The sequence below is a fragment of the Phyllobates terribilis genome, unplaced genomic scaffold (assembly GCF_046119375.1).
Source record: "Phyllobates terribilis strain yellow unplaced genomic scaffold, ASM4611937v1 Scaffold_2__4_contigs__length_985480577, whole genome shotgun sequence".
In the NCBI taxonomy this organism is placed as follows: Eukaryota; Metazoa; Chordata; class Amphibia; order Anura; family Dendrobatidae; genus Phyllobates; species Phyllobates terribilis.
In genome coordinates, this window is record NW_027362762.1 from 436,577,229 (window position 1) to 436,590,832 (window position 13,604).

The window sequence follows — 13,604 nt, forward strand, 5'->3', positions numbered from 1 at the left end:
CAAGTCTCATTGTATGGCTAAGCAGTTCTATACAGACACATAATGGGGTATTACCACGCTTAGCAGAAATTGTGTGAAAAATTCTGGTGACATTTTTACCCAATTTCTCATTGAGAAAATTTAAAATCTGGGACAATTAAAATTGTGTGTGGTAAAAATGCAATTATTTTTTCTTCACCGCCTAATGGTATAAAATTCTGTGACACACTCGTGGTGTCAATATGATCACTGCACCCTTAGATGAATTCATTGAGAGGTGTACTTTGAAAAAGGGAGTCACGTATGGTGGGAAGAAGAAGCAAAATATGTAGTATAATATAGCGTTCCTTCCCTTTTGAGCTTTCCACTGTACCTGAAAAGTAGCTCCCAATTACATGTAGGGTATTAGCGCACTCAGGAGAAATTGCACACCAAACTGTGAGGTCCATTTTTTCCTATTAGCCCTTATAAAAATAAAATACTTTAAGCTAAAACAACATTTTAGCGATAAAAATGTAATCATTCTTTCTCACCACCCAATGGTATAAAATTCTGTGACACATCTGTCTTCTCAATATGCTGACTGCACCCATAGATGAATTCATTGAGGAGGCAGTTTGTAAAGTGGGGTCACTTATGGGTGGATCTCCTTTTTTGGCACCTCAGGGGCTCTGCCAATGTCGCATGGAATCCTCAAACCATTCCAGCAAAATCTGAACTCCAGTATGGTGCCTCAAAAGTATTTTTTTGACCACATATGGGGTATTGGCATACTCAGGAGAAATTGCATAACAAATTGTACAATTAGTTTTTTTTCTCCTATTATCCCCTTTTGAAATGTAAAAACATGGCACTAAAGCCACTTTAGTGGAAAAAAATGGTAATTTTTCATTTACTCAGCCCAGTGTTATACAATTCTGTGAATCGCCTCATAGTTAAAAATGCTCATTACACTCCTAGATGAATTCCTCAAGAGTGTAGTTTCCAAAATGGTGTCACTTGTGGGGGGGGTTTCTGTTTTATCAGGTCACGGGCTCTTCAAATGCAACATGGTGTCTAAACTCTATTCCAACCAAAATTGCGCTCCAGAATTTAAATGGCACTCCTTTCCTTCCGAGCCCTGCCCATTGCGGGGCCAAAAGTTTCCATCATGAGTGAGTTCCATCACTGCAGGTTTTTTTTTGAGCTTCTATAACCGAAAGGAAATTTGAAAATAATATCAAATGTGAATAATTTGAACTTTGAGATAAAATTACTTGAAAAAATATCAAACTATAAAACCAAGTTTAATCTCAGTAGATAGTTTATTATTAATTCCATTACCACTGGGCATGTCTTTAGGTTAGTGTAACAGTACAATAAAACTAGACTTTGTAACAAAAAGTATATTTTATTTACACACACACAGTATATAATAAAAGAGTCATATTGTAGATTTCCTGATCGCTAAAACCAGAGACATATCTAGCTTCACTAAATCTTATATATAAAACACATCTCTGCATAATCGGATAGTGTGGGGCTTGAAGACAAATAGTAGGAAGCAAATCAGCTACGGGTATAGGAACATTACAGAATAAATGACCAAGACACCCATCAAGAAGGTTTTCTACCCAACCTTAGTGGCATAATCTCTTCAGCCCACTGTATTACAATTCAATTCATGGAGAAAAATGGTGCAGGTTTTTTTTGGTGATCATTCATTTTCAGAGTCTGAAAACGTTATTAACCCTTTTGCATTGAGCAGTTTTGTTCCTTTCAGCAAAATTAGAAATTGTGTAAAAATGTTTTGTAATAAATTATAAGCATTTTGGCCCAATATTTGAAATGAATCTAAAAAAGAATAAAAAAAAAAAGTGACTTAAGAGCTTGTCCAATCCATTTACGATACACTACCGCCAGCTTTATAAAGAATCTGTCACTAGGTGTCAGGTATTTGCTACCCCATCTGAGAGCAGCATAATGTAGGGGCAGGGACTCGGATTCCAGCAATGTATCATTTACCAGGCTGCTTGCTGTCATTTTGATATAACCACTGCTGCAGATCTAGCAGTTCTCTGAATGCTGAGCTCTGTCTAACCCAGCCCACACCACTGATTGGCAGATTTCTGACAATGTGCAGTGTACACAGAAAGCCGCCAATCAATAGTGGGGTGGGGTTATTCACAGCTCATGAATATGAAGGACTACCTGGCAGTAGGTTTACTAGTTCTCGAATAGTCCTCTAATAATTTCCTGCTGATAACAGTGATTTTATCAAAACTACACCAAGCAGCCCAGTAAGTGACACATTGCTGGATTCTGTGTTTCTGTCTCTACATTGTGCTGCTCTCAGATTAGGTAGCAAAAACTTTGTGAGATTCCCTTTAAACGATAGAAAAAAATTTAAAAACCATAATACTACTACAAAATGTTAATTTGGCCATACAATATATACTGCTACTAAAGATAACATGTTCATTATGACAAGTACAATGTAAAATGAAACTCCCCAACCAATGTTATTAACACAAAACCATTGCACTGTCTTGAAAATACATCTTCTATTTGCATATATTTCTAGAAGCCATTCTATCTATACGCAAGTGAGACTACAGTGACGCCTATGGCTCTCCAAACTAATGGCTCTCAAGTTTTTCAAATGGTTGGATTTATTGATGTACAGACAAGGGAGCAATAAGAATACCTGGTCTATAACCCAATTCACAAACAATCTTCATAAATGTTTTCCTACACCTAATATGAAAACGGGTATAAGAACCTGTTCCTGCATTAGGACTACTATGTGGACTTAGAAATAGCCCCCAAAATTTTGTTTCATTGCAAAACTTGTGAAAATGTGATACCATTAAATGAATAGCTAACCATCTCCTATATTTTACAACCTAATAAAGCTTCAGTGTGATGCAAAACAGAATATCCAAACTTGTCTGAAAGAAAAAAAAATGGTCAGACTTTAATCCATTTAATAGGACCATAAAAGAAAAAAAAACGTACAAAAAACAGACAGCACATGGATGCCATCTGTGTTGCATCTTAGCACTTTGATTTATTTTGTATACTAATAGCAAGAACAGAAACAAGAACCAAAAATGCTTGAAATTCAGAAGAGTTTTTTAGGCATATACATTTTTTTATAGGGTCCCCCTTTTACAGATCTGTGTTTGGGTCAGCAATATAGACTGGAAATCCAACCTGTATTACATTTCTGTGAACAGGGATTTAGGGTTTCACAATCTGCATTATGAAAATATTTGCTTTTTTACGGCATTTAATTTAAAAATGCTTTTTTAAAAAAAAAATAAATAATCATATTTGTTATATAATTCCAACATTGGTTATTTGCAATTTAGAACAGAACAAAACTGTATGAAAAATCCCTGCAGTATTTTAGAAATAGCACATACAGAACTATAATGTCTTTAAATGTGGTTTACACAAATACAGCACGCCAACACATATAGGTTTCACCTCTTAAGCGTGTAACCTCATCTAAAATAAAATGACAACGTAAAACGCAAACACTACAGGATTAGAACATTACACTAAGTACGTTCATATTGTTTCTGGACATAGGTGACAAGACATTACGATTCATTTATGTAAACTAGTGCAGACAAACGCAATATTCACATTGGTTGCTATGCAAATCAATCCCAATCTTTGATTGCACAGGTTTCCACAAATGAGGAACATTGAATTTGCGTATTCTAATTTAAAAAGTCATTAAAAAATTCCTGCAAGTAACAATATTCTAGAAAGAAGACAAATCTCCGGAGCAGGGGTAGCATTTCTTCCAAAGCATAAAATGTTACAGAAAATCTATTAGCATAAAAACTGAGCCGCTATGTGTCACTTGGATAACCACCATAATTCAGCGATATAATCCAATCCCATTTTCCAAATTAGAATAGTAGATACAATTATCAGCGCTTGACAGACAGACATTTGTGCTTGAGTCCATAAATGAGAAGGGTTATCCTGCTTCCTCCTCAACTATAATAGGATGATAACGGGATCCTGCTATTCAATTGAACAACTGATTAATTATGACCACGTTAGGTCGGGACGAGCGAGACACACGCTTTTCAGAGTTACCTCCCAAAGAAGAGGACAACCTTGAAGCTGCTTATTTAGTATCACTCATGAGCATATTCATTGCCTTTATGGGTAGCAAACATTACAAAGGTGTCCAAAACATGTTTTATCCGGAATTAGGGGACACCAGATTTTACTTTTTAAACACAAAACAATACTACACCTCTATCACATGAAGCACAGCAATATACAGGGGCATCTCACAAAATTAGAATCTCATCAAAAAGTTAATTTCAGTTCTTCAATCCAAAAAGTGAAATTCATATATTATATAGAGTCATTACAAACAGGGTGATCTATTTCAAGTGTTTATTTCTGTTAATGTTGAGGATTATGGCTTACAGCCAATTGAAACACAAAAGTCATTATCTCAGTAAAGTAAAATAATTAACTAAAAACACCTGCAAAGGCTTCCTAAGTTTATAAAGAGGTCATTTGGTCTGTTTCAGTAGGCTCCACAATCATGGGGAAGACTGCTGACTTGACAGATGTCCAGAAGGCAGTCATTGACACACTCCACAAGGTCCCAGAGTTCCAATTTTCATTTGGAAATTAAGGTCCCAGAGTCTGGAGGAAGAGTGGAGAGGCCACAATCCAAGCTGCTTGAGGTCTAGTGTGAAGTTTCCACAATCAGTGATGGTTTGGGGAGCCATGTCATCTGCTGGTGTAGGTCCACTGTGTTTTATCAAGACCAGAGTCAGCGCAGCCGTCTACCAGGAAATTTTAGAGCACTTCATGCTTCCCTCTGCCGACAAGCTTTTTGGAGATGGAAATTTCATTCTCCAGCAGGACTTGGCACCTGTCCACACTGCCAAAAGTACCAATATCTGGTTTACAAACAACAGTATCACTGTGCTTGATTGGCCAGCAAACTCGCCTGACCTTAACCCCATAGAGAATGTATGGGGTATTGTCAAGAGGAAGATGAAAGACACCAGACCCAATGCAGACGAGCTGAAGGCTGCTATCAAAGCAACCTGGGCTTCCATAACACCTCAGCGGTGCCACAGGCTGATCGCCGCCATGCCACGCCGCATTGATGCAGTAATTGATGCAAAAGGAGCCCCGATCAAGTATTGAGTGCATTTACTGAACATACATTTCAGTAGGCCAACATTTTGCATTTTAAAAACATTTTTCAAGCTGTGGTTATAAAGTATTCTAATTTACTGAGATAATGACTTTTGTGTTTTTATTGGCTGTAAAAATAATCAACATTAACAGAAATAAACACTTGAAATAGATCACTGTGTTTGTAACGACTCTATATAATATATGAGTTTCACTTTTTGTATTGAAGAACTGAAATAAATTAACTTTTTGATGATATTCTAATTTTTTGAGATGCACCTGTATGTATACATGGTGGCACTCATTCATAATAAAGCCTATGCCTATTTAGGCATCCATGTATGTTGGTCTAAACATGGACTGTGATGCATGTTCCACAGATGTCGGTCTTAGGGTATGTGCACACAGTTTTTTTTTTCAGTTGGGTTTGCTCCAAAACCCACCTGAAAAATCTCTAATTAGAAATTCATATGTTCATTCTTTTGAGTGTCTATGGAAAAACAACTTGCTGTTCATATGTTCAGAGCATCTTTTAACGGTTTAAGGTTACCAAAGATGACAAGAGGTTAAAAGGAGTGGCCCTTCAGGTATTTTCTGCCCTGAAAACGCTCTATACTTTAAATTAGGAGTCAATGGGAAGGCTAATGATACACACACAATTCTTTTTGGGTGTTTTGCCATTGGTTTTCCTTCAGAAGCCACTATTGGTCTCTTCACTGTTGAATGGACTGCTCAGGATTACAAAACGCTAGAGAAAAGCAGCATTTCCTAAATAGTCGTCCTCTCCTGGAAAAAGAAACATTGTACACATACCCTTATATTGGCTGTAACATGAAACAATAGAGATGCTGGTGAAAGCTGTCGAGGAGTAAAATAACATTTTGTATATATACTAAATTTATGCATAAAACAGTCTTAGAAAAAAAAAAATTATATTGCATATAGTAATGTTGTAAGACATTATGGGCAGCAAAAAACTTTTTTCATTTTTTTTTTTTTTGCAAGGGGCCCACTCAAGATTATTTTTTTTATTATTATTACAACCTCGTTCCAATAAAAGCTAATATTACCTTAAAATGATAGATCTATACCCTACCGATTTAAAAGAAAAGATACCTAACCATCAAAGTACTGATTTATCTGGGGGTCTGTGATTATTTCAATAAATCAAAACTCATATTAAAAACAAACAAAAAAAACACAACTAGTACTATTATATATATGTGGGGGAAGGTAGCATAATGACATCTCATACCCACAATAACCATTACAAACATACAATGTTGTAAAACTAACAATAAACATAAAAGAATGTTTCTTAATTTTTGTATTGGGCTGTATTTTAAAGTAGTCAGTAAAATTGTCAGTAGAAAAGGATTTCAGTAGACAAAGGCACATCTCGGCACCAACCAGAACGCACATTATGCTGGACAGCGCCAGTGTCAGTTGGTTACATCAGGCTGAAAAAACAAACGCATCAAGAGAGCTCCTTTTCCGACTTTGCATCGTTGCCTTTTTTTGATCGTGGCGAAGGCTTCGGATGGTACTATTAATCGCGGCCACGCATGCTTTCCAGTCTTGACCATTTTCCTTCAGATCAAATGTTGGGTAATTCTGCTGTAGAAAGTCTGTAGAAAGAAAAAGTATGCAAAGGCGATATGATATTAAAATCCATGCTAATTGTATATCTATACAACTACAGCTCTGACCTCTGAGATAAAGTCACTCTTCTAGAGTTCTAGTCCTCTTCCTCTCTGAAGAGACCATTTGTCACATCTACGAGACTTAGGACATATCCTTTGGATATTCCATAAATGTCTAAGGTGGCTGTATCCCCTTTAACACCTTTCCGACATGCGTCGTATATATACTGCTCTGCGGCAGCAAAGAGCAGTATATATAAAGTACCGCGATCGCGCGGGCTCACACTGAGTGCCGCCGCGATTGAATGCGGGTTTCAGCTCTATGTGAGAGCTGACACCTCGCAGCAACTTCCACGATCAGTGCTAACACCAATCGCGGGCGTTTAACCCCTGTGTTGCCACTGTCAATAGTGACATCGTGCGGCATGGCAGAGGGAGTGGGCTCTCTCCGTGGTTTCATCAGTACAAGGCGATGCAATTGCCTTGTACTGATGGTCTCCATGGTGACCCCCGGTCCCAAGTCGGCCACGGGGTCCTTCAGGAAGGTGGAATGTCAGCGCCTACTCCGAGAGAGCAGGAGCGGAGACACTTCTATAAAACAGTTTTTATTGTGTAAAAGTGGCAAAACATAAAAAACTATATAAAATATGGTATCTCTGTAATCGTACTGACCTGAAGAATAAAACTGCCTTATCAATTTTACCACAAGCGGAACGGCATAAAAAAAATCCCCAAAAAACAATTTCTGAATTGCTGGTTTTGTTCATTCTGCTTTCCAAAAAACGGATGTCATTTGCCTGAAAATGGTACCAATAAAAACGTCAACTCGTCCCCCAAAAAACAAGCTATCACATGACTCTGTCGGCAGAAATATGGAAAAATTATAGCTTTCAAAATATGGCAATGCAAAAACTTGTTTTTACAAAAAAAACAGCTGCCAATCATAAAAACCCAATATAAATCTGGTATCACTGTAATCGCACCAACCCGAAGAATAAAGTTGTCAGATCACTTATACCGCATGAGGAATGGCGTAAAAAATAAAAAAAAACAATTGTTCACTTGCTGTTGATTTGTTCATTCTGTCTCTCAAAGATCGCAGTAAGGCTCGGCGCACATTTATCCTGCGCTCTACGCTGAGCGCTTTCATAGGGGTTTCCGTGTAAATCTCTGAAATAAGTGATTCAGACAGAACACCCGGCGGAAGATTCCCTATAATGAGGCAGATGGAGTCATTGTGGTCGTAGTAGGACCTGTGATCTGGGGGGGCCGGCTTTTTAGGCTTGCTTAAATGCATCGTCGGCCACAGTTTTGCTCACTTCTGAAAAGAAGGACGACGCTGAACAGAGGCCAGAGTCCAGAGTAACTCTGCTGCCTCCTTATAGTGAATGAATCCCTCGGGGGTTTCATCTAAATCACGTCACTTGGAGATTTAGATGGAAACCCCAATATAAGGGCTCAGCGTAGAATGCAGGATATGGTCCCAATAAAAGCTTCAACTCCATTTCACAAAAAAAAGCAAGTCCCCACTCAGGTCCATCATCTGTTAACGGAAATATGGCTTCCACGTTACTGGTAGCACAACGCCTCTGGAAAACCTAAATGGTTCTTCACCCTCCAAAAGAAATCCAGTGAATTTTGAGCTCCCAAATCCAAATGCCCCCCTCCCTTCTGAGCTCCACAGTGTGACTAAACCGCAGTTAGTGCCCACATGTTTGGCATTCCGGTAGCGATGAGTCCGCCTAATTTCCTGGTGCCTGTCTCCAGAAGCACGAGCTGGGCACAACATACTGGTCACTACAACGTACTAGCCCAGAGTTTCACCGTATGGCTAAGTTGTACTGCATAGCCACAATTGGGGTATTTCTACATTCATCAGAAATTGTGGGACAAATTTTGGTGCCATTTTGACTCCATTTTGACTCCAATATGGCACGCTTACTCCCTTCTGAGCTTTGCACTATGCCTCAAAAGTAGTTTTCGACCACATATCTCTATAGTCAGGAGAAACTGTACAACAAATTTTGGGGTCCATTTTCTCCTGTTACTCTTGTGAAAGTGCAAAATTTGGGCTAAAAAACATTTTTTCGGGAAAAACGTGATTTTTTTTTTTATTATTTTCATGGCTCAACATTATAAACTTCTTTGAAGCACCTGGAGGATCAAGGGGCTCACTACACATCTATGCAAGTTCACTGAGGGGTCTAGTTTCCAGAATGGTGTCACTTGTGGGGGATTTCCACTGTTTAGGCACATCAGGAGCTCTCCAAACTCGACATGGCAATCACTAATTATGCCAGCAAATTTTACATTCAAAAGCTCAAATGGCTTTGGATTCCAAAATTGTGCTGATGTAAAGTAAACATGTGGAAATTTGTATTTATTAACTATTTTGTGTGAGATGACTTTCTGATTTAAGGGCATAAAAATTAAGTTTGAAAATTGTAAAATATTCACAATTTTTGCAAAATTTTTTTTTTTTTTCACAAATTAAACATAAGTCATATCAAAGAATTTTTACCACTATCATGAAATACAATATGTCATGAAAAAAAAAATCTCAGAAACACCGGGATCCATTGAAGCGTTCCAGAGTTATTACCTCAAAGTGACACTGGTCAGAATTAAAAAAAAAAACTGGCCTGGTCAGGAAGGTGAAAACAGGCTTCGGGTTGAAAGGGTTAAACCGGTATGTGTACCCAGTTCACGCAAGCAAATACTTCCCGGATTTTTCACTTGCCCAATATAGCTCAAAACTGCATTCATAGGATGGCAAGTTGTCTTCGGAACCAGTCTAAAAGCATATCAGACGAATCCTTTATCCCCCATAGACAGACTAATGTCGGCCAATAATGAAAAGTTTGGCTGACAGTCTAAAATACAGTGCTGGTCACCATTATTGGCACCCCTTCATTTTTTTCATAGACTGTACAATATCTTCAGCAATAAATGGAAATGTACCAAAGTTATATCCACAGGATTTTTTAATTAGTTTTCCAAAGTAATAGAACAATAAAACATTGTTTTTAAACTTCCATGTTGCAATTTCAAAGAAACAGAATAAACAGTATGTGCAGCAATAAAGGCACCCCTTAATAATACTAGGTTGCACACCCTTTGGCATTGATGACAGCCTCCAAACCTTTCTTGTAGCCATCTATAAACTTCTCCTTTGCAGTTTGCTCAAGCTCTTGAATGTTTGCAGGGTTATTTATCCCAATGGCAGATTTCAGCTCACCCCAAAGATTTTCAATGGGATTGAGGCCAGGACTCATTGCTGGCCATTTTAAAACAGTCCATTTTTTCTTTTTCAACCATTCCTGTGTACGTTTGGATGTGTGCTTTGCATGGCTGTGGAGTCGGAGTCGTCGAGTCGGAGTCCGTGTAAAATGGACCGACTCCAACTCCTAAAATATATAATAAATTGGGTACAGCAGTTCAAAGCAGTTTGTGGGGAATATTTTTTCATAAGAATTTGGGAAAGTTATGAAATGTCCTACAAATGTCTGTCCTATTCCTGATCTAAGGGTCTAGACTTTTAGCGGAGATGAATCTGTGCTACAGTAAATTTATCACTTAAGCATGAGCCATGTATGAGGGAGTCGGAGTCGGTGTCATGGAAATTGAAGAGTCGGAGGTTTGGCTTACCGACTCCACAGCCCTGGTGCTTTGGGTCATTGTCTTGCTGACCCATGATCTTTGACACAAATCAAGTTTTCTTACACTGGGTAGGGCATTACACTTTAAAATCCCTTGATAATTCTCGGATATCATGATTCCTGTGATACGGTCATGGCCTCCAGTACCAGACACAGTAAAGTAACCCCAGAGCATTTTGGATCCTCCACCATGCTTAACTGTTGGTAAGGTGTCATTTTCTTTATAAGCTTCATTGCGCCGTCTGTAAACAAACTGTTGCTTTGCATTGCCAAATAGCTCTATTCTTGTTTCATCTGTTCACAGAACATTTTCCCAGAAGGATTGTGGTTTGTCAAGGTTCACTTTGGCAAAGATCAGTCGTTCCTTTTTATGTCTTTTCTTCAGCAATGGTTTCTTCTTTGGCCTTTGCCCATACAGCTCTGCTTGGTTTAGTGTGCAGCGTATGGTACCTGTTGAAATCATGATCCCAGACTGTTCCAGGTTGGCCTTCAGGTCTTTGGATTTTTGACATGGTGTTTTTTCCACCATTCGCACAAACCTTCGAACACATGTCTTGTTAATTTTCCTCTTTTCCCATGTCTAGGGAGGTTCTTGACGGTTCCATGCTTGGCAAACTTCTTAATAACATTGCGCACTGTTAAAAATGGGATACCAAAGTCTTTGAAGATGGCCTTATACCCTTTGGAAGTCTTGTGTTTGCTAATACTAGTTCTGATGTCCTCAGACAGCTCCTTTGTCTTCACCATTGTGACAAAGGAACATGGCCTACCATGTGGCTTTTTAAAACACTGAAGTCATCATTCATTGGCTAATTCATGTCACATGGGCACTGACAATCACAGGAGAATTTCTTTTGTGATTTACCACAGGCGAGTGAAAATGTGTTTCCATACTACATTAATGTAAAGGGTGCCAATACCAATGTCACAGCAAGATTTATTTTTTTCCTATTTTTCCCTCCCATTGTTTTTGGTTTTAAATTATTGTTTATCACTTGCTCTTTTGTTTTTAACACGAGGGCTCGATAAAAAAAAAAACTGTTTCCCTTGATTCATTTTTTTCCGGCGATATTCCACATTACGTACTTAAACTTCATGGCTGCCCATAATGATGAGCAGGGCTGTATATGGGGGCCTCAGACATTTGGTTGTCAAGGGTGTTAAGGAGCTAGCATGCACGACTTCAGATTGCCCATTCTTTTGTACTCTGAAAAATCAGTCACTGCCAGAGATGTTTGGCAGAAGCTCTTACATAGAATAAACTGCTGTGCTCTACTGAATGAGTGCTCCTGTGTGTGGGAGAGTTGGGAAAGAGCTGGCAGCTGAACAATCAGACAAAATATTGCTGAACCAAGAGCCATCTCATGTGTATGGGGAAGGCTTAAGCAATGCAGGCGCAGGATTTACTGTATAGTGCCAGGTTTAAGTTTACGTTTTCCAGAATGAAAATTTCCAAAGCAAGTTCTATACAGATCCTCAACAAAGAATCCTGGAAGATTTCAGCCATTACGTTTGCAAAACTGAATGATGAATAAAGGAATTCTATATGAAAACTGCAAAATGATAAAAGCAAGGCATATAAGTACAAAACACAATGCTTATACCTCGTAATGCAGCAATTCTGTTGGAGTCTAATGGAAGAACCCCACGGTCCATGTTCCCATAAACATTGCTCTTCACAAGAATTTCCTCCGAAAAGAGATGCCTGATCAAATACCTAGCAGAGAGTTCTGGCCGAGACTTTCCTTTGCCAATATATATGACTGAGAAAGGTAACTGCACATTTCTCCAGGGTTCCCCAAAGTTTTCTAAAGAAACAAAATAAAAAATAACTTATTCTTTTCACAAAAGGTGATATCACAATGGCTTCCTGATGTTTTCCTTTGGATAAATCAACTGCGTATGTACAAGAAAACATGGGAATCTGTCACCAGATTTATGCTTCTTAAGCTGAAAGCAACAGAGACACTAATTCCAGAGTTATGTCACTTACTAGACTTTGCGACTGTAGTTTTGATATTATTGCCATTTTACCTTGTACAGTTCTGTTAGTCCTCTCAATAATGAGCTCTGTATAACCTCACACACACCAATGATTGGCAGCTTTCTGCCTCTGTGTAGTGTAGACAGAAAGTTGTCAATCAGTGTTGGGGGACATGGATAGACCATCTCATGAATACGGAGGACTGCATAAGGCTATGTGCCCACGATGCAGAAATGCTGCATATTTTTTACGCTTCTCCCTGGCAGGAAAAACGCATGCGGATTTTACATGCGTTTTTCCCGCCAGGTAGAAGCGTTTGTCAAGCGTCTTTGCATTCATTTCTGCATGCGGGTTATCAAGCGCTTTTCCAAGCGATTTTAGAATCACTTGGAAAAGTGCTTGACAACTTGTTCACACTATATAAATCCATGCAACCTGCATGTTAAAAAAAAAAGAATAAGAATGGTAAAAAATAAAAAAATAAAGTTTATACTCACCTTCCGATGTCCTCCTGGTGTTAGCTCTGCCGCGTACGGTCTCTTGGGCGGCTCGCGCTGTTGTGAAGGACCTGTGGTGACGTCATTGAGTCATGTGATGGTCACATGACTCAATGACATCATGGCAGGTCCTTCACAACAGCGCGAGCATTGCAAGAGACAGGACGCGGCAGAGATAACACCGGGAGGACATCGGAAGGGGAGTATAAACTTTATTTTTTATTTTAAATTCTTTTTTTTACAGTTTCTATGGTACCCCGGTCTGGATGAGAGTCTTCTCTCCTCCAGACTTGGGTACCATCCGCACATTGAAACGCATAATATCCGTGTGTACAAATGTACTGACACGGATTATATGCGTCTCAATGCAAGTCAATGGCGGCGATTACGCTGCGTGTCCACAAAATTAATGGACATGCAGCGGATTTTTGAGCGCAGCATAAACGCTGCGGAAAAATCCGCAGCATGGGCATTGACAGTGCGGCTTGTCATTGAGGACCATGGGGCACGTATTACCAAACGTTTTTGAAGCGTTTATGCTGCGGAAATTCCGCAGCATAAATGCTTGAAAAACGCATAGTGGGCACACAGCCTTACAGAAGCTCATCATTGAGCGGACTAGCAGAGCTACAGAATATAACATAATGTCTTGTAAAAACTACAGCAAGATTTA

The 13,604-nt window shown here is 38.9% G+C and overlaps 1 protein-coding gene across 1 annotated transcript in view; it reads right to left on the reverse strand.

Annotated features, from left to right (window-relative positions):
• Positions 1 to 1,349: 1,349 nt before the first annotated feature.
• The window catches only part of BEND2 (BEN domain containing 2), a 62,625-nt gene continuing 50,370 nt past the window's right edge, over positions 1,350 to 13,604 (reverse strand). Inside the window, exons 10-11 of the mRNA XM_073665381.1 lie at positions 12,055 to 12,258; positions 1,350 to 6,776 (exon numbers count right to left, since the gene is read on the reverse strand). Coding sequence (XP_073521482.1) covers positions 6,604 to 6,776; positions 12,055 to 12,258 — 377 coding nt within the window. The 3' untranslated portion in view covers positions 1,350 to 6,603. The remainder of the gene's footprint in view (positions 6,777 to 12,054; positions 12,259 to 13,604) is intronic.